This window comes from Pangasianodon hypophthalmus, chromosome 22, assembly GCF_027358585.1.
Source record: "Pangasianodon hypophthalmus isolate fPanHyp1 chromosome 22, fPanHyp1.pri, whole genome shotgun sequence".
NCBI lineage: Eukaryota > Metazoa > Chordata > Actinopteri > Siluriformes > Pangasiidae > Pangasianodon > Pangasianodon hypophthalmus.
This window is the reverse complement of record NC_069731.1, coordinates 18,783,013-18,804,456: the sequence shown is the minus strand read 5'-3', so window position 1 is coordinate 18,804,456 and position 21,444 is coordinate 18,783,013. Positions and strand designations below refer to the sequence as shown.

General features: G+C 37.1%; 1 protein-coding gene and 1 long non-coding RNA gene across 4 annotated transcripts in view; both read right to left on the bottom strand.

Annotated features, from left to right (window-relative positions):
- The window catches only part of LOC113541128 (uncharacterized), a 138,033-nt gene extending 129,897 nt beyond the window's left edge, over nucleotides 1-8,136 (bottom strand). For both annotated transcript variants that reach the window (XR_008300760.1, XR_004576989.2), the window contains exons 1-2: nucleotides 7,863-8,136; nucleotides 6,741-6,874 (exon numbers count right to left, since the gene is read on the bottom strand). This is a non-coding gene — a long non-coding RNA (uncharacterized LOC113541128). The remainder of the gene's footprint in view (nucleotides 1-6,740; nucleotides 6,875-7,862) is intronic.
- A 347-nt stretch (nucleotides 8,137-8,483) lies between these two features.
- On the bottom strand, nucleotides 8,484-21,081 carry hnf4g (hepatocyte nuclear factor 4, gamma). Of its 2 annotated transcripts, none has more exons than XM_026938176.3 (10): nucleotides 20,900-21,081; nucleotides 14,494-14,662; nucleotides 14,238-14,332; nucleotides 12,321-12,427; nucleotides 11,726-11,881; nucleotides 11,354-11,441; nucleotides 11,096-11,248; nucleotides 10,166-10,402; nucleotides 9,199-9,321; nucleotides 8,484-9,073 (listed from the first exon to the last, which is right to left on the bottom strand). In XM_026938176.3, the coding sequence occupies exons 2-10, from the start codon at nucleotides 14,655-14,657 to the stop codon at nucleotides 8,940-8,942; spliced, it is 1,257 nt and encodes a 418-aa protein (XP_026793977.1). In that variant the 5' UTR covers nucleotides 14,658-14,662; nucleotides 20,900-21,081; the 3' UTR covers nucleotides 8,484-8,939. The 2 variants fall into 2 exon arrangements, with proteins under 2 accessions (XP_026793977.1, XP_026793976.1); XM_026938175.3 differs by lacking the exon at nucleotides 20,900-21,081 and adding an exon at nucleotides 17,106-17,331.
- Nucleotides 21,082-21,444: the final 363 nt, after the last annotated feature.

Genomic DNA, 21,444 nt, shown 5'->3' with positions numbered 1-21,444 from the left:
GTCGAGGTGTAATAAAAAGGGGACAGAGGGCAGTCAAATCAGTGCAAGTGAATTTATTCACAAATGTTATGAAGGCTTCTGAATATTAACAGCACTCTCATTGGAACTATGTGAATAAAGTATTCCTGGACTCCTTATTAAATAAGAATGTATGTATTTTTACAGACTGTTTTAATCAAAACAGGGCGACGTTTGCATATTTATGCGTTTCTTGCGGGCCAGGTAAATAACTTGTCATGTTGTCAGGAGACAGGTATGGTGATGTCACTCATAGAAAAGAGACGAGGAGGCCCAATCAGACGTCATCGGTCCCCTCTGAGGCATCCGCATAAGTACAAGTCAGTGATTTACTATATGGAAAAGAATTGCTCTAGATCTTCATGATGCAGAGGAAGCAATATTGGAGGAGGTTAAGGAAATGAGATTAAGGAGAAGGCCGCATCAGCGCGAGCACAGGACAGACAGATGCATTAGACTGATGAAAGTGTGGCTGCTGATCAGAGTTTGGAGATGAACACTTGTTAAAAAAAAGAAGACTAGAAAGATAAAAATTGAGAAAACGAGAAATGACAGCATCCGTGGTGTAATGAAAGCGCATTGTGTTGGGCTAGATTGTATGGAGGCACCTAATCAGATCTGGGAGGGTAGAAGGGTGCCGGTGTCATTCGGCGGGGCTCTTTCTGCTATTGTCATGATGGAGCGGCCTTCAGTCGGAGGCCCACGCTGGATGATGAGTGTCTCGCACGTGAGGGGTGAGGGGAAGTTCATGCGAACGAATGAAGTCCATTTCTGAAGTGTGCAATGAGAGAGGAACACTGCCAGTGTTTTCAATTTACAGCTCAGCCAGAGGAACGCGTGTCTGGGAAAAGAAAGGGAGGGAGAGGAAAAAAAATCATGCAGCCAACAAAGCTTCCTGCAGAGGTGGCCCGAAACACACAAAGAATGTGCTGGGATATCACCAGGAATGTGCCAAGATGAATTGTCGGTTTGGACTCTCTCTCTTTCAAATACATTAGTCAAATTTTGTGGCCAGAAAGCTTTCTTTAAAAGTACTCGTGCTGCCTGAAAAAACATCTCTGTGAAATGTTGGACACAGATTCCCTCCCGAAATCACAAGACTGGTAGCGCCACAGGACATACTGTTTGGTTCCTATTTATTTGCTGATTTGAGATGCGAGCCAAGGCCGGGTCACATTGCAGCCTCCTCGTCCCGCCACACCACTGCCTCAAATTACCACAGGCATCCATGCAGCCAAGTCTAAAATAACCAATATCACCTCATTATCCTGTAGGTGAGCAGAAATATGATTGGTGGCAAATTAAGCTGTTACATCTCCACCACGCTGAAATATGGGGCACAAATAAATGCAGTGGGGGAAAGTTACAGCAGGCTTTGACTTTATCAGGGAGCCATGCTGGGCTTCCAATCTTCCACTGCCAGGTGGGTTATTTACCTCCTGAGCACACACTGCAGCACTCAGGCAACGAGGAACTATCTGTCCCAGAGACATGCCCCACGGTACGCCACGCTGAATACACAAACACAGTTAAAAGTCGCCTTGCATGCTCCCACACACAGACATTCTTAAGAGAGCAAACTTCAACATGCATCTGAATGTTAAATCAGCGTAAATATAGAGAAAGTAACAATTGGTATGAATGGCACTCTCATCCTTCTCACAACAAGTATAAATTACACATGTTTGTTTGTTTCAGGGTTTGTGCAGGACATAATGATATACAGATATATTAATATAATGATCCACTTTTCTGAATATCATTAGTATCATCAGGTGTCAGGGCTTTCATAACTTCATTGTTACTGTGACAAGTATCTGATTGGATCTATTTTTGTACTAAATGTTGTATTTCTGTTTATTGCCTTGTTAAATACATAAAAAAAAAAAAAAAAAGATTAGATTTAAAAACATCCATGGACTGTTTTCTGGCACTTTGCTAGCAAACCCCCCCAGAATTAAATACTGTTTAATGTATCATGGTAATGTCCTTTTTTTTTTTTTTACACAATATTTATCATTTATTATCTTTCCCATAACACCCGCTCCTATTACAAGAACATGTTTAAAGTAACCTAGAAGACCAAAACCTTGATGTTTACGAAAATTTTGTAGCAATGTGAATCTTAAACAATTAGAAAAATGGTTCTTCAAGGGGTTCTTTTATACATTTAGACTTCTTTGCTCCTAAAAGGGTTCCACTTTGGAAACTGAGAAAAACTCTTTTTCTATGAGTGTAGGCTTCGCTCCAATGTGATACAGTTGCATATATAATAATAAAATTATTTAATATTTGATATATTTTAACATAATTACTATCATTAACTTCATTTTACAATATTCACCAACGTATATAGACTTTGTAGCCTTTAGGATGACTGTATCAGCTCAGAATCAATGTTCTGACATACCTCTAATATCCCTTACCAGATCTTAATAAACGGTTCACATTAAACCTACAAACAATAAAAGCTGTTCATATAGAGGCTATAAACATATCCAATCAAGACATCATAAATGTAAATGTTGTAAAGGAGGGTCGCTTTATGATCAAGCATCCCAACAAAGAGGACAGGATCCACACTCTGGTCCTAGGAACATGTCCTTCCTCTGGCCTTGTTTACCAGGAAGATAATGAGAGAAGTATTATTCCACATAGACTACTAATAATTGAGATGTCCTCTGCAAATGTTATTTATTAGTGGCCGTAATGAGACATCTATTATTCCAGCATGGCAGAAGCTAATGGGCTTAAATCCATTTACTCTAACTGCACAGGGCAAAAAGCATGCAGGAGTGCAATTTTTAAGCACGTGAAACTATCGCCAACAAATGGCTTCCATCACTGAACAGGATGGAATATGACTGTAAGCAAATTATTAGAATAAACTGCCTAGTTTCTTTAGTTCTTTAGCTCCGCACTTATTAACATGACAAAAGTCAGAGGTGGTAACTGCAAATAATTCACCTTTAATTCCAAACACACCAGATCGAATTCTTTACATGGCAACTTGCACAAGAGCTCTTTTTCTACTGTGACCATGTAATTAAATTCATATTATTATTTATGTGTACATTTTGTACATCATTTAAATCTCTGAAACGCTTCTTTTAACTGAGAGTGATTTTCTACACTTGACTTCCTGTTATAATCAAGGTCTTTCTAACCTGATAACTGAAGGTCATGCCTCAGTGAATAATTCAGTAAGGCACTGAAACTGCAGCAGCACAGAAAGCGCTAATCTTATATTGGGAGTCGTAAAGGATATTAGGGAAGAATTTCAAAAAGTGACACATCTAATAGAAAAAGATTACTCCGGGCTACACCAATTTGATTTGAATTGAATACATTTTACAAGTGCTTTCTCCCACGTCTGTCTGGACAATGCAAGAATGCAAGGTGTCGAGGAAGGCCGACCGCATTCTCTCCCTCGTCTGCCCCGCTTCTTTTTTCAGAGCCTTGCATGTATAAAACAAGTCCAAGAAAATGTGGCACTCTGAAGCAAGAACACAAGATTCCAGGCTCTACCCTTAAATGGCTCTTTTACTTTTCCCAAAAGCTGTAGAGGTTTAATCAAGAAAGACATGCCCCAGGTGGAAAAAGGGTAGGCATCATAAAAAAAAATAAAGAAATAAATGAACAGGTTGTGAATGCCGCTCCAGTTCGCCAAGAGAAATTTCTGTTGATCTAGTGGGGCAATAAGTGCATAAATGTGTATGAGAAAAATGATGAGGCATAATCTTTACCCTTAATCTCATACTGAATGGCAAGATGGACTTCAGCCAGACAGACGCTATTAATTTTAAACTCTGCTTTCATTACTAGTAGCTTGCGTGTGAGTGTCCTGAGAATGAACCTAATCTATGGCTCTTACATGGGCTCTTTTTGACAATGTTAACCTTAATTCCAAATCTAAAATCTTATTTAACTGTATAGAATAAAAAAAAATTACATTTTCAAGATCATTTTTTAACTTTCTGGAATGTTATAAAAAGGAACAAATTTGGAATAGCACCAAACATCTATGTCAAACTCTATGTGCTATGACATTACTGGTAGCGATTCGCTTTTGCATAACAAAAGATCAAGGCAGATTTATGAGGACCGATGGTTCAAATTCTCAACCAACAAAGAGAATAATCCAAATCACCAACTCACTATGGGCCTATAGTGACACCAACAGGCAGTAGGGGAGCACAGCAAGAGCTAAACACAATAGACATTAAAAAAAGAGCATTTACTATTTCAACAGTGGAAAATAAACAAGCTTTAATATGAAGAAAAATCCAAAACCAAATCCTTTGCTCCAAGAGGAATCATCAAAACATCATCCAAATCAAAATCAGTTTCGATTACTGCATTTTAAAGTGCAAATGTTGCTTGTCGAATTTGAACATGAAAAAGCTTTTTAAATAGTCAATCAAATGAACGCAAACTCCTCAATCTTGATGTCTAAGCCCTCTGCTGAATGGGAAAATAAAACTCACCCTATTCACCTTATAGGTCATATGGATTACAGTCACAGTGATGAAAGTCGAGGCACAGAGGGTGTCAAGTCAGTACAAAAAAGGGAAAAAGAAGGGATATGCTTATACCCACTCCAGTTTGCTCACAGACAGCTTATCAAGGCTTAATACCACATCGTCACATGAAGCTGCATGCTTGAAATGAGATGTGTGCCTCGAATACTAAGACTACGTTTTGTGTACCAATAAGAGCCACGGTGCACTGGGCGGCTCTTCATTAAAAGAGCACTGGATGCTCAGCTCTCTCCCATGTCGAGCTTTGCAGTTTAACCCCACGCAAGCCGCTACTCCATTACGGAGTGATTGGTGGGGTTTGCTGTGTTTATTTTACCCCTGCTCTGTCTTTCTAGCAGCTCTGCTACACTGTAATAGCTACAGTGTTGCTGACTGCATCACTTTCACATTCGGTGATACAAGATTTGTTTTCTAGCCAGAAAAAGCAGCACATGCCAACGTTAAATACAGCTTCCCATAAACGCTGAGCTGATGCCAATCCAGATCTGGCCTGCTCATAATACGGTCTTGGTTATTTGACTGAAAATAAACAAGAGTTCTGTCAAAACCTGAAACAAACTACAGCTTAGACTAAGTCTTTTTTTTTTTTTAGGAAATCAGTCCTTCCATCAAAAGACAGACCTTTCTTCCTATAGTCATTTCTTTGTGGCATCTCTTTCTGACTAGCGTCTAACAAAAAATGCACAGGATATAATTCTTTCAACCAGGTCATTTTAACTAGTAGCAGCAACTGGAACCCTAGTTCAAGTAAGATCATAACAAGTCCTGCTGCCATGCCATACATCAGTATATAGTGATGAACCTCATGTATCTGACAGAGAAATGATGGAACGAAGAACTTGATCCAGAGACATATTTGATTCCATGTCATGTTGACCAACAAGACACAAGTAAATCACACACAAACATAAGGTGCACATTGGACATTGCTGTAAAACATATTATATATCATATACTATTTTTCTTCTGTATATTTCATTTTAACTCCTTTTCCATGTTAACCAACTTATATTAAATAAAAGTAGCACTGAAGAAAAAGAAAGAAGCCCACTACTGTTTTGCTGGCACTGTTATCAAACCTAAATATTGTGATGTACTGTGTGTATATTGTGTATGGTAGAAATATCTTAATTTTGCTTATTTTTGCTTTGTATGTCATGTTAATCAGTCACATGTAGCATCCAAATCCACACCTTACTGAACATAATAAGAGAATATGTCATTACAGAGAAAAAAAAAATCTTTAGGGTTAAATCACGTGTACTAATATTGTTATTTGCTTATCATTTCCAAAATTGCAATTTAATAGAGAAGGAAGGAGAAAAGAAGATTTAAACATCTTACTAGTGGCCAGTATACAGCATACTACAGTTTTATTAGTGTTAAAACTAAATTATCTCCTTAAACAGGGGATAATCCGTGGGTTTCACTGAATAGGAGGTACTAGATTAAATACATTTACACTCAACATTCCGCTTTGGAGCTTATTAGAAACCCATTTAAACCATAGTTCTGTCAAAACTACAGAAAACCCAAAAGGTGCTATAATATAATAACATAGATCTCTTCTGCTTCTTCCTTTTGCCATTAGCCCTCAATCCCTGCTTAGCATCATAAAGCATATTATCCAATAACTATACTGAATTATTCAGTAACTATACTGAAACTAGTAGGAAGGGTGTGTAAGTACAAAAGTGAGGAAATACCAGAGTTTCCTCAGGGCTTAAGGGGTTAACTTAGAATTTTGTAAGCGTTTAATGCAAAGAAAATCACAGTACATATTGTATTCCTCTATATATCCATGCAAATCCTGATTTTAGATCAACTCTCCAAACCTCATCTGCTCTCTTAATCCTACAGTCTAGCTCCAAACCTCACCCTCGCACCCCTCCCCAAAAACTGCATATCCATACTTATTTATGTTTATATCCCTGCTGGAAAAAACAGCTTAGACCAGCATGAATTTCATGCTCGTCTAAGCTGTTTTTTTTTTTTTCAGTAGGGATATAGACATAAATAAGGAGGTTATTTGGATGTATGTATATACAGACAGGTGACAAATTAAAGGAAAAATGGCTGACTCTGTTATAATGTGAAGGACTCTATTTTTTGCTGTTAAGGTTTGGGTCGAGTTATGCCCGTAGAGGGAACGGTCAGTGCAAATGAATAAAAAGTGTTCACCTTTATTCTACGATGAATTATTTCTATCTTGATGGGCGTGGTCTCTTCAGGAAGACTCTGCCCCCAGCCCCAGGGCACGAGGGTTCACTGATGAATGGCCTTCACGGTCATCAGATCTCAACTCATCTGAACACCTATGGGAGATTTTGGAGAACCAGCGCTCTACGACACCATCATCACAACACCAATCTTTTTGAAAAACATTCTTCATCGCTCCAGTATGGTTCCAGAGACTTGCAGAATCGACGATAAGGTGCACTGAAGCTGTTGTGGAGGCTCGTGGTGGCCCAACACTTTACTAAGACACTATATGTTAGTTTTTTGCATTAATTCGTCACCTGCCTGTGCGTTTATGTGTACTGTTTCACTCATTCAGATGCACAATACATTAAACATTGTAACACTCTGTTATTTGAGTTAGTCACACCTAAAACAACCAACCGGCCATCAGTCTTCTCCTCTCTCGTTATCAAAGCATTTTCATCTACACGCTGATTAGACGCGTTTCCTCTCTACACCACTTTCTGTAAACTCTAGAGAATGTAAAATTGTGTGTGAAAATCCTAAAAGATCAGCCCTTTCTGAAATACTCAAACCACTGCGACTCTTGACCAAGGCTGCATGCTTTTATACACAGATTTTTATATTCTTATTTATTTGCTTTATTTAAGAAATTTTCATTAAGCAAGTGTAGCTAATTAAGTGGCTGTATACACAGAAGTTGCTACATGTGTAATATACTGCATTTTAATGATTATTATTATTATGTATTAGTCTACTTATTAAATTGTATAACTGATATAACAATGCAATTATATATTATATTATATATTTTTTCATTCTTAAAGTAATGTAAACAACAAAATATTTTGTTTTGTTTTATAAAATCTTATTATTTAGAAAATAACTATATAGTGTATAATGCATTTCCTTTATGTATTGTGTTGGGAGTTTTTTGTTTGTTTGTTTTGTTGCTTGTTTTCTTTGCTATTCTGAACATCAGAACTTTCTCGAAATCTCTCATCTTATAATCATGTAACTGTCGTATAAAACCTTATAATGCCAATGTATCGATTTATCTATTAAAATGAAGTCATATTATGAACATTTTTGCAAACTTACCTGGACACACCTGAGGACTTCCGGACCGTTACTCAAGCCTTAATGTACACCAGGTGGCGTTAGCTAAAACTTTCAATTTTCACATTTTAGAAAAGCATCTATATTCGACGATATTTAGTAGAATACCGACAGATAAACGTAAATAAACAAGTTACTGAGGCTAAACTTCGGTTTCTGTCTGTGTTTTTTCCATAAAATGTGCACTGAAAGATTTTTTTCATGACGTTAATCAGCTTCAGCTAATCAATTAAACAAAACACGCACGCGCCATAGAGACTTGTCAAGTAGACAAGTAGAGACTTGTCGCGTGCTGCTTTTGGTCAGGGTTGCCAGATTTTTTTGATTTGCAGCCTGTTTTGAAAAGTGGCCCTTTTTCAACCAAAACGGAAACTAAAACCTGCAAGATCCGGATATGACTTTATCACATTAAAGCCCACTAGATTTTCCCTAACACTACATCATTTTAAAAATCACAAATGGTAACATAACCACTCAAAAACTGATAATATTTTAGCCTAGTTTTCTATATTAGATATAGCATGCACATTATGCCTCATTTATTGTACACACTTATGCATATATCCTTTCTTAAACATATAAATCAGCATTGGTAGGCAGCCATTAAAATGTTTGGTTTATTAAAACATAATCATAAATACACCAACATAGCTTGAAATTCCACATATTACAGAATTGAAGTAAAATAATTTGCACATATGTCCTTCAATTGTTCTCCTTTTAATTCATTTTTAATAACCATATTTATCTCTTTTTAAGATTTCAGACACACATCTGCTTCTGTGATTATTAGAACTGGGTCAAATTCATATTATAATGATATATTTGCATATTAAATGTTATAGGACATTTTTGTGTGTCCACCAGAATGGTGACTTTTTTTTCCCAAGATTCACCTCATACCACATAACGTCGATGGTCTCAAAGATTTTTAATAATATGCTGATCTTTTTTTTTTTTTTTCAATCATCTCATACTATTTACACATTTACAAACACACAGGGCATACAGCTCCACTCAAATACAGTTATTAATGATGCAAGGATGCCTTTTTATTCCTCAGAGTGGTGGCTCAGGTGAGGGTCTGTTGGAGATGGGCTGTGACGGCATTAAGAGTGTAGGACTAGAGGAGGCCTTATAGATCTCCTGGCTCTGAGTCTGAGGAGGAGATGGGATCGGGGTGTCTGGAGAAGCTGGAAAAACAAGCCACAACACAGCATGAGCTTTAATGGATTATATACGTCCATGCATGTGGGTCAACAGTGGCACTGTTTCAATAATATTCAACTAGTGATGTGTCAAGAAATGATGATCTCACCTATTTGCTGTGCATGCAGAGGGCCTGAAATGGAGCTGATGACTAACGTCTGGCCCGTGATTGGATCCTGGGCGAGCTGGGGGTGGCTATGATGGTGCAAGTAAGGCTGCTCTGTGGTCAGACCTGTGAGGCCATCGACATATACATTTAGGTATTGATTATGAATGACATCTTAAATCCTAAAGGGGTCATTTCTTTTTCTTTGGGGGCAAAGATGGCTCTGACATCATTAATTCGACATAATATATCCTCCTCTGGGTCCTGATCATGTCATCTCTAATCTGCTTTTATAGAATTGTAGTTCTATAGGATGGACGTTCTGAAATATTTTACAGCCAAGAGCCCAATTTAGAGTAAAAAAAAAAATATAATTGCAGAAGAAATGAGATTAGGCATTAGGCAAATATACGCATGTACCATCATATCTTTTTTTTTTTCTTTTTTTTTTTTTTTTTTACTGAAGCCTTGTGTTTTTTATTTCTGAAATTTTTAGATTTGAAACCATTTATACTATATGAAGAGCACTTTTCCTAGTTTTATTTAAATTGCCATTATTTAAATTTGTTGTTAAGATACTGATTATGTAAGGAATATTTGCCAAAGCAATTTGCCAATGCTAACCACTTTTTATTTATTAAAGAATAACACATCATACTTTTTATCTGTTTATATTTATATTTAATGTTGTGGAACATCTGCAAAACAAGTTAGTTCCTGTTATCTCTTATGTTAGAGTAGCTAGTTATTCCCTCACCAGCCTCTCTTTTTTCTTGCTCTTGAAGTTAATAAGACAAATAAATGCAGCTTGTCATGTTTCCAAGAAGCAATAAAGCCCTCCATTCTGTAGATTTTCCCGTACTGGTAAACTACAGCTTTATCTCTGATTGAGCCCTTTTATCTAAATTCGTATGTTTTTTTCTGTTAAATCTAAAGAAATCTCCAAATTAAGTGCTTTCTATCATCTCACCTCCTAGCAGCATCTCTTGCAGCAGGTTGTCAATCTTGGCCAGGCCAAAGAGTTTGATGAACTGGAGCTGCTCGATCATCTGCCAGGTGATGCTCTGCAGGGTAGGGAGAAGCAGCAGCAGCTCGCCAAAGCGTCCACGAGAATCATACTGACGGTCATTAATGTAGTCTTCAAGACTCATCTGAACCTGGTACCTCATGCTTTTTATCTTCGAGGGATCTCTGAGGCTTTTGGCATCTGAAGGTCGTACACAAAACAGAAGTCGTTCAAATGAGTTAGAGAGATATACTTCAAGGTTTTTCATCCTGAAAATCTCTATCCACTATGTCTGTAGCGTATGTGGCAAAGAGAATCCATTAATTCCAATCTCACTTATAATCGATGTCTAAAAGCAGTCTTTGAATTTGTCAATATAAGTGAAATTTTTCATGAATTCTCCAGTGAAATGTTTTTTGTAAATGAAGTCCTATAGCTATCATTTCTCCTTTCAGAGATGTGACTACTTTATCACTGGTGAAGCAGAGCATTATTGTGCGGATCTGATGGCACAACGTACCATAAATACCTTCTCAAAAACTGCTCCCCTGTCAGGAAACGTGGATAAAACTCTTCTCTCATCTGTCTCATCCTTACTCCTTTATAGTTAGAGTGCAATGTCTGTACTTTTGCATTTACTGATGGTCAACAACTGCCCTTAGACTTCCATTATAACTGAGTTTAGGTTAAAGAGATTTTCAGTTCTTTTCTCACTACAGGGAAATTGTATTGAAGTTCTTATCTGTAGCAATCTCATGCACACACACACACACGCACACTACAGATGCAATGATAGAGATTAGGTTAAAAACCCAGAAGTGTTCTTTTAAGGCTTTTTCTTAGTCACTTGTAATGTAATGGTCTTTTTAAAACTTTAAGCATACGAGACTGTACCAGGGTCAAAAAAAACAATGGCTTTCAGAGCTGCATATTCATTGTCATCAATCTGTATGTCTTGGAAGGGTGAGACCAATTCGTCGAGGACGCGGTTAGCCACTCGGCTGATCTCTGCCTCGGGGCAATTTCGGTGAATAACACAGCCATTACCTAGAAAAAGGAGAAAACAACATTTGTACTAATTTATGACTGAGACCTTCCTGGATGTACACATGCATTTATAAAGAGTTGATGTAAATTCTGATCAATAGCTACCGAGCAGCAGGACATCTTTGTATGGCATTGACCGCTTGGCTACTCCGAGCAGAAGATGTTCTCCTGCATGTGCTCGTAATAAACTGACCTGCAAATCCGGAACAGAGGGAGAACAGTCTGAACATTTAGCTCATTTAAAAAGCATCAGCAGCCTACTATAAGCATAATCAATCAATACAATAACAAAGAACATGGCAGAGAAGATCAGAAATTCTGCACAAAACAGGAGAACCAAAGAGCAAGGCTGAATGGAGGGATAAATTGAGTCAGTCATGTGAATAGCAAATATTGAGCTCAAGCGAAAGGGCCTGCAATTTAAGCCAAGTGCCTCCCCAATTAGCGCAGGCAGTTTGGCTTTCGAATGGCCATTACCTGGTCGTCAAGAGGCAATTCGCCGAAGGCCGGGATGTATTTAGCCCACTCTACCAGAACAAGCAGCTGTTGCTTCATAGACTCGCACACGTCCCCAACGGTGGCTGATTTCTTCTCAGAGATATCAGCGGAGCCCGTCGGACTGGCGACGCTGATCTACACGGAGATGGAGTGAAGTTAGCACGTCCTCCAGAACCATTTATTATTACACAAGCTGTTGCCTTGCAAAGTAAACTCACATAAGTAGTCATGCAGATGATTGGAAATGTTGATGACATTAACCGATGCTTAAGCAGCGACTAATGCAAATTACAGACGCAGTCTCTCATCATCATCATTAACCAAGCATATCTGAAACGTTCTTCAGAGTTACTCTAATGAGATATTCATATCGGTCTCTCTTCTGTATATTCCGTCTTTAATCAGCTTTGTTAAGGACGATTGGAGTCTATGAAGAATGTCACATTGAGCATCTTTTGAATAAACTTAAGATATTAAGGCTGCAATTATCATGAGGTTAATTTCACTAGTGTGAAATGCTACGTTAATGCAGATGGAATACAGAGTGTGTAAGCGTGTACAATCAGCAGCCAACCTGTTGTGAAAGGGACTCTGCCTGCGCCAGCACAGTGATAGGTGGAAGGTCATGGGAGTCTGGTGTGCTTCTCCTGGAGCTGATACGATCCCGTTCATTCTGCACAGCTGAATAACGCACAAAAAAACACCGCTGATTAGAATGCTAATAACAGCTCGAAAAGATTACTGATTAGCTAAGATGATGGCGTTTGTCTGGCACCTTTGAGTAATAAGACTCACAAAGTGTAGTCACTATACACTTGTTCAATACAACATTTGTTCTAGTGATACTAATTATTAAAGGCCAAGAGGTTCATAATTTTCATTTACAAATTAGTATTTGGTAATAGGGTCAAGTGCAAAAGTTGGTACAACATTTCTTTGAAAATGATGAAACCAAGGAGAACGCTGTTGAGATCTGGATTCTGATTGGTCAGAAGGTGTTGATTAATTTTCTATAAAATTAGTGCAGTTGCAAATCAGGTTTATATTAATGCTCTTGTTTTAATATGTTATTATTTCTAGAGTAACAGCTCATTCACAAGGACTTACAGTGGATTTAATTAACAAAGAAAACAATGAAAAATATATATTTGTTGATAGATTGTTGTCTTATTAAGAGGGAGAAAAAGAGAGGCTGGTGAGGGAATAACTGTTTACAGCTGATATAAAGTAAGTGATGTTTCACAGATGTTACACAATATTAAATGTAAATATGCATCTTTCGTTAATTAATAAACAAGTAGACCTCGACACCAATGGCATCGACACCACCAACAAGTCTAGTCCTTCTTGTTACTAATTTGTATGCCTGAAATACCCTTAAAACATACTCAACAGGAACAGAAATCTATTGAAGAAAGACTATTTCAGACATTTGACCTTGCTGTGACCTTGACCCTGTTTGGATCGATTCCGAAACCTGTTCATCCGCTGGGTACAATGAATGATAATTCCATATAAATCCTATAAACATTCAACCACTCGTTCTTGAGAAATCACTCTAACAAGAACCTGAGATAGACAGACGCATGGACAGAAACATAAAGGTTGTACTTAAGAAGGAATAAAACCTTTTGGAATGTGCTGCTATAGGAAAACAACCAATGTTGGGCTGGTTACAGTAACTCATGTGTACACAGACAAGAACCGAGCTAAGGATTGAACCGGTGACCCTGGAACTGTGAAGCGGCGACATTACTTGCTGTGTTAAATTCATTAACTAGGTACATCAACAGGGGGTTCAAACCTTTTAATAAAGATAAATCCTGATTTAGATCCGACTGCTGGAATATTTAGGATGAATGTAATCAGGTTAGGGTAGCACTCAACTGTACACAGCATGAAGAGAATGAAAAGTAATAGTGTAACTTCATAACCTTAATGGTGTATTTTTTTGATGCTTTTACATTTGAAGCTGAGGAACAAGAAAAAAACTGACCTAGCAAGAAACAGAGTGAGGTAAAACTTTAACCGATCACCGCCCTGAATAACACACGCACACACGGAAAGTGAGGTAGAGAGCACATGATCGCCTGTCATAAAATCCACAGCCAAGGTTATACATCCAATAAACTGCACATTCCTCGTGTATCCAGTGCATGTTTTTATGGCTTACCTTATTTCAGTGCTAAGCATTTCCTTTTTCCTTGCTGTTTATAAGCGTTTGTAAGGAATAAAATGCAACGGGGCGTGCAGTTATAGAAAAATAATCAACAGTGAAGTGGTGTGAAGTTGAGTTACTGTTACCTCCCCAAAGAGATTATTTTCCAATAACAGCATATTTTATTCTGTACATTTCCGTATAGAAATAATGACATATTAAAGTGAGCGCATTAAGAGCTGTTGTTATAGAAAATTAATCAACAATTTTAGACCAGTCAGATTCAAGAATTCAACAGCACTGTGCTATAAATAAGTATGTACATATGTTTACCTTCTTTCTTCATTCCAGCTCGGAAGCATTTGTGAAGCCTACAGAAGCGGCACTGATTCCTCTTGTCTTTGTCGATGACACACTGGCGACTGAACCTGATCAAGCGGTTGAAAAAGGGCACATCTTGGGTACATGAATCTCTTTAATTCAAACATAAGCAGCCCTCCGGAATGGGATTTGAGGCACTGCATCCTACTGTTACTAATTGCAGAATTGAAAAACATGAGGGATGCGAGGGGTGAGGGGCGTCGGCTACCTGCATGAGTAGACGTGGCTCTTCCTGATGCTCCTGCGGAAAAAGCCCTTGCAGCCGTCACAGCTGGAGGCGCCGTAGTGCTTGCCCGTGGCCTTGTCCCCACAGATGGCACAGTTGGAGATTACGCCATTATCCCCATGGCTGATGCTGGACTCTGTTGGCATGCTTTCTGCAGATCACACAGCAAAGCGAGACATCAGTCAAACTGCTCGGATTTAAGGTCTGGCACGGCTATCGATCTCTCGATTGATCACTTTGAATATAAAATGCAGCATATGTATTTTGCAGGAGCTAAAAATCTTATGAAATCACTTGCAAGACCATGTTACCAAGTCTAATATTCACACCAAGCAAAGACGTCGGTGAAAACCAGGAGTCGGGAGCTAAAGAGGACTGGTTTGCAGAGCTAGCATGAGGTTAGCATGACCCACAAAGAAAATCTCTATTGCAATACATCTATGGCACCATGGTCTGGCCTGCTGTCTCACAATCAGCGCTGTTAATGAGGAGGCAGAGGATTTCAATAAAGAATTTCTGCATAAGTGAACAAAGAGAGCCTCGACCCTCTCGTGAAATAGAGATCAGCATCCCTCTGTTCACCTTCACAGAGGAGGAGAATCAATCATTCTTTTGTGCATCCAAAATCATAACATTTCAACAAAAGCACTGCAGCAAGGGGACCGGGGTCTTTTATTCGCCCTGAGCTGATTGAAATCTCCCTTTAATGCAGAACAGACTTAATTAGGATTTAGCCTTCATGTTTTATCTTGCAGACACGTATTCGATGGAGATTGACATCTCATCATTGAATTTTAATGCGCTGAAAGCCATCTCCTTCGCATCAGGCCGTCTCCCTATTCCCAACCTGATCCTTACTCATTTGAGAATTAAAAAAAAAAGAAGTGCACCCATTGTCGTGGAGAAGCAATTTTGCCCTGTCAGCTTCTGAGACGCAGGCTAATAGACTTCAGCACATGTTTTATGCTCTTAATTTTAAGAAAAAAAAAAAACGTTATGCTTTCACTGCATCTAAAACGGAGCAAAGAAAAAACACAACAGGTAAATTATTTCCACAAAAAATGAACTCAATTAAAGCATGCTCGACACTTTTAAAAAGGGTTCCTCAGATGTTCTATGGATAGCTCAAGATTTCTAAAGGGGTTGTACTTGAAACCCTTTCTTTTAAGGAAGCCTTTTGTTGTTAGCTAGATGGAACCTTTTGTCCAATTGTCTAAATAAACAGTGATTAAATCTTTCACCCTAAAGAGTGTCCCTTGACTTGTCCCACTGGTAGAACTTTAACTTGTATGGAAGGAGTCTCCAGTGTCAATAGGTAAAGCTGTAAATTTTCCGCAAGTTTTCCGACACAGGAAAGTCCGCAGATTACGTATAAGCTTTGCGGCTTCTCAGTAACATGACAAGCTGCGTTTTTCTTATTAACTTCAAGAGAAAGTGAGAGAATAACTGTTTACATTTAACCAACTTGTTTCACAGACAATTCACAATATTAAACATAACTATAAAATGATAAAAAAGTATGATGTTTTGTTAATAAATGAATAAACAATTGTAATGGATGGCAAATTGCTGTGGTATAAGAGGAATAAAACACTACACAACGTGCCGTTATAGAAAAATAATCAACTTTGGGCTGGTAACAGAAATCACGCTTCATCACACCACACCATCGTTGATTATTTTCCTATAATTTCAGCATGTAAAGGATTAACATTCAATTAGTGTGAGAAAGCATATGTTCAATATTATTTTGAGCAAAACAACGTGATGATCGTTTCTGCAGCCCAGACACCTTCTTACATGAACAACTCAATCAGTGTGTAGATAAGATGACTTGTTTGTGCTTGATAGAATGTGCTTATGGCTTTGAATTTAAAGTTATTTTATGGCCTCTATCTCAGCAAGTGGATTCCCTGTACAGAACAGTAAAGATAAACTGGCCTATCTTTGTCATCACTCAATCTTAAGCCAGCATCTGGTTAATGAAGAACAAGTGTTTTAGATAAACCACTTCTTACGGCATCAGGTTATGACCTCAAACTTGTCAGACTGCAACAAAGTATTTTGAGTGTTCTGAATGTAGGCAATGCTATACAGTTATAATTGTTCAAAGTATTGTGCAATCTTTGTATATTCATTTATAAAATCTGTCCCAACAATATTATATTAAGAGAGTTCCTTTTTTTTTGTTTGTTTGTTTACAGTTTTTGAGACTCAGCTTCAACATGGTTCAGTAGAATCCAAACTTTTGTTGAAATTTAAGCCAGGATGTTAGACATCCATTGTTGCTGGCTAATAATTTGCTTTTTTTGGTTGATGGAGCACAATCATTGCATTTCTCAGTGTCTTAGCAGTCCTGATGGATGACAGATGAACCCTGTCAAGATGCCTCACATAATTAACAAATCCGTCAGCTGTTTTCATATATTTATTTAACAAAAATTCAATCATTAATTCATCATTCTAAGACCAAATGACCTCCAGAAACATCTAATAAGAAGGCCTAACTCCAGTTCCATTGAAGTGAAAATATTTTATGGAGAAGAGTTTGTATCAGCAGCTGTCACGTCAGTCACGTCAGTTATGTTACTCACCCCCGCTATATAGCATGTCAGCGTTCTCAAAGCCCAGCGTGCTATAGGTCGGGTCCAGACCTTCACAGTAATTAGCTACATCCATGTCCAGGAGGGATTTAGATACCGGTGTCAGAGAAAACTTCATCCCTCCCTAACTATTTCTGCTGAAGCGCAAAAAGGACAATGTCTATACCACTGATTCCTTAAGAGTGTCCATCTCTCCAGAATGCTGATTTGTCCTCGAGTAAGATGAGGGAGGAGCCTCGTTTGAAACTCCTCAACTCCTTGCTCAGAACTTATTCACTAAACTTATCTCCCCTCCTTATCCAAAACTTATCAGAAGAATGAGGTTATAAATCTAGTTATATTGGAACTATCGCAAGCTCTTAATCTATAGAAAATGACCATTAACTGTGTGAGAGATTAAACAGAGTGGAAAAATGGAACATAAACATCTCGTGCTTGTATTCAACCCATTTAATCTCATAGGTCACAACAGCTCCGAATTTGGTATAAGAGGAACTGCTGATATGTTTTGGTTTTTTTTTTAATGAAATGTCAAACTATAATTTATATGATGTGCTCAAAGAGCCACTCACTTCAAGAATGAAGAAAGAAGAATATATCTGCTTCAGAGCTCTATCAAAGAAAGTAAGTAAAGTATGTTATAATAAATGTATAACCACCATCTTTAAAGAGTTTATATTTATATCTTACTAAGATTGTACTACCACAACAATTAAACAACTGTGATTAGAAGAATTTCTTTTAAGTATTGTCACTTTACAGGTAACAAAAGTAAAGTTATTCACAAACAAGAAGTAAATACTGCTGTAGTTATTTTACTATTGGCTATTGGATCTAATTGATCTAACTTATACAACTTTTGACTCTCTGAACAAGAATAAAACTTACATTTTTGTTATATTTTACCTTCTCTAAAACATTTTTTTCAAAAGGCACATTGTGTCATCAGCCAGTCCCATGGAGTGAAATTAATATATATGGGAAAATTCTGGGATTAACTTGGGGTTAACTGCATTGTTTAACTAGTTGGATCTCTTCTCTTCAATGTGAAATATCTGTCAACTTTACAAACAGCTGCATGTGATCATACATGAACAGTACATTCTGTCCATCATAAATTAAACCTGAGAGTATCTCTTCCATAAAACAGGAAAAAGCAAACTCTCTGATAATGTTTAAGCCTATTTGTTTTATAGACAGTGTATTATCACTGTATTATCATCAGGAATAGTCTACTACAAAATTAGGAAGCTTGGTGTCTTTTTGGAGTTGTAATTTTTTTTCCAGACTTGTTTCCAAAAGACAAACCTACGATATAATCCTATAACAAACATCGGCTTAGACTATACATCACTAATCTAAGCTTCTCATGAATCTTTGGATATTTTTGGAAAGGTGCTACATAACAACTACTAATTCGATCAGTTGTTATGTCATGATTTTCATCAATTATTACAGTTTTTGGTATGATTCAGGCACCAGTAGTAGACTTCTTTAGCTTAAATACTGTATTTGTAACATTAACTAAAAGTTAATTAGGAGAGTCAGAGGAGTTTATGGCTGTTTTATTATTTGGTCATTAAGATCACAGTGTTACATCTGTGACTGGCAGATAAAGATAACTCGCACAGCTGATAAGGGTTTCAGTGGTTGAACGAATATTCACAGCACAGTAAACACAAAGATGTGAAAAACACATTTCTGACAGAAGTCTAGCTTTTATCCAGAGTGAAAGCTTTTAATATGTCTTTTGAGGATGCAGAAAAGACGGCTGTTGTGGTCGTATACAAGCCATTAACCTTACTATGGACCAAAAGGGACATATAATTTTTTTTGTGATTTGCTCTGACATTGAGTTAGAATTAAGGAAATGATCACATTTCAAATAAATAGGTCTGATTTTAAAAAGACCTGACAAAACTAAGCATCTGAAATACCGCATGCTTATTAAGTCCAAACGGCTAGGACCAGGAAGGAAGTCTTACATGACCATCATCATGAGCATGACCAGAAGGTTTTATTAATTAGGGAAGCACCGATTCCCAAACTGAGCATCAGTATCCGAGTCCATACTGACCCGAGAGTCTGGATTGATATCGGATCAGATTAACTGATTCATTATATATTCTGTGCACATGTAATGTCGACCTACAGCACATATCTAAACTTCTGAGCTGGCTTATCTACTGTGAGGATCTCAGCATCAGATCAGTAACAGCAGATGCCCATTACCATATCATAAGTGGGACTGATGCATCCCTACTGAAATGCATTAAACCATCTTAAACAAACACAAGCAGAACTGATTCTCAGTTAATTCAGAGGACTTAAAGTGGCTTCGTTTTCTGAGTAAAAGGAAGTTACATTTTAACTGAACTCCAATGCCGAGCAAAGCGCTTCATTTTAAAAGGGGAAGTGTAAATGTTCACACGACACTGTTTCAAGGTCACACCCACTATTTTCACTTTACACACAAAAATGTATCAAGAGGAGAAGGATTAGGTTTAATAGGTGTATTTTACCTAAAGGGAAATCACAGATGGACACTCATATGCTAAAAACCTTGTTTAAAACTAAATAATATTATAAATATATAAGTAATTTTGTCAAGGGAAGATTAAGTCAAAGTCTAATTCATGCCATATCCAAATCATGTCCAGTAATCCTAAACTACTTCTAAAGTCATGTCCTGAACGGGATGCCAGAGGGCCAAGGAGGAACTCCAGGTACCTTAACAAATTGCAGCAGGATGTTTTTAGCACAGAATTATGCATCATAAAAAAATAACCATTCACTTAGCTTTATTCAGTATATTATACTGTAATTTACATATAAAAAGTTGAGTCTTATAAATATATATATATAGTCATATAAAAGTGAGTCCAGATCCAGGTCACCTAAGTCCACTTCTACTGCACTGTTGTAGTATAGATTATTATGTAGATTATATACATTTTACGGTATATTATAAGGTAACAGTCAGGGATGTAATCGCATTATAATATTCCATTTGTAGGACCATTTAATCTCATCAAGAAACCATTTTGACTTTTTACACTGTAATAGCAACACATTTAATACCCATTATAAACCATTACAAATATCAGTAACAAACAAAAACAACAGTTCATGATTCGTTTTATACATCTTGGAAAAATAACTGGATGCATATGAAAAATATAATAAAACCGTATGTGGAACTTTAATATATTGTCAGTATGAATATAAATATAATATATTGTGAAAATATCTTGGATATTACATGTTTAATTAAATAACCTGCTGACTTCATAAATCTAGACTTTGTGTGTGTGTGTATATATATATATATATATATATATATATATATATATATATATATATATATATATATATATATATATTAATCTTTTATTATTTTGGCTATGATTTAACACTGAAAACAATTTCAAACCACATACTACTGCACTAAATAGTGTAGTACACAAAAATAACAAAATACTTCCACAAGTGTTCATCTGTTTTATTTCTCAGAGTCAAAGGAAAATCTCATAGTCTTTCTCAATACTTATATTATTATTCTACTTCAACAAGTCCTACTAGTATGCTAGTATGTTTAAATGAAAGTAGCAGCTGCTGACGTCATAAAGTCCAACGTACAAAAGGCTAAGACAGTGCAGTTGACATGTTAGCATACAGGCTAATCTAACACGGGTCAAAGGAAAGGTATAAAACTGAGGTACAGTTTCTAAACAGCACGGTTTCCACACGGCCTACCTGGGGAGAAGCAAAGCAAAAGCTCTTACCTTTTATCCGTCCTTACACGACTTTTCATTGATAGCACTGAATCTAAATGAGCTATTTTGCTATCTTTCTCACAAAGGGAAAATGGGAGAGTTTTTTAAAGCAGTTAGTCATGTTGAGTGTCCTCAGGATAAAAAACTCAGGGCAAAGCTGGGACACACTCGGCAGTGTCAGGCCAGTCTCATTACATCGATTTACTAAACAAACTGAAGCTGGGTGGGGATGTTAAACAGTAACCAGGCCCAATAAAAAAAGCACCAAAAGAAATGAATCAGTGGTGTGTGTGTGTGTGTGTGTGTGTAAAACGCCTTATACAGCAGTCACATGGATTAATTTAAAAATCCCGCTTGTTCTCGTAGCCATATACTACTACTACTACTAAAACTAATAATAATAGTAGTAGTAGTAGTAGTAGTAATTAATACTAGTAGTAGTAGTAGTACTATGTAATAGTAGTAATAATAATAATAATGTTTATAAAATTATAAATGCTGTTGTTGTTGCTATTGTTTCATGTAGACTACTACTACTACTACTACTAATACTA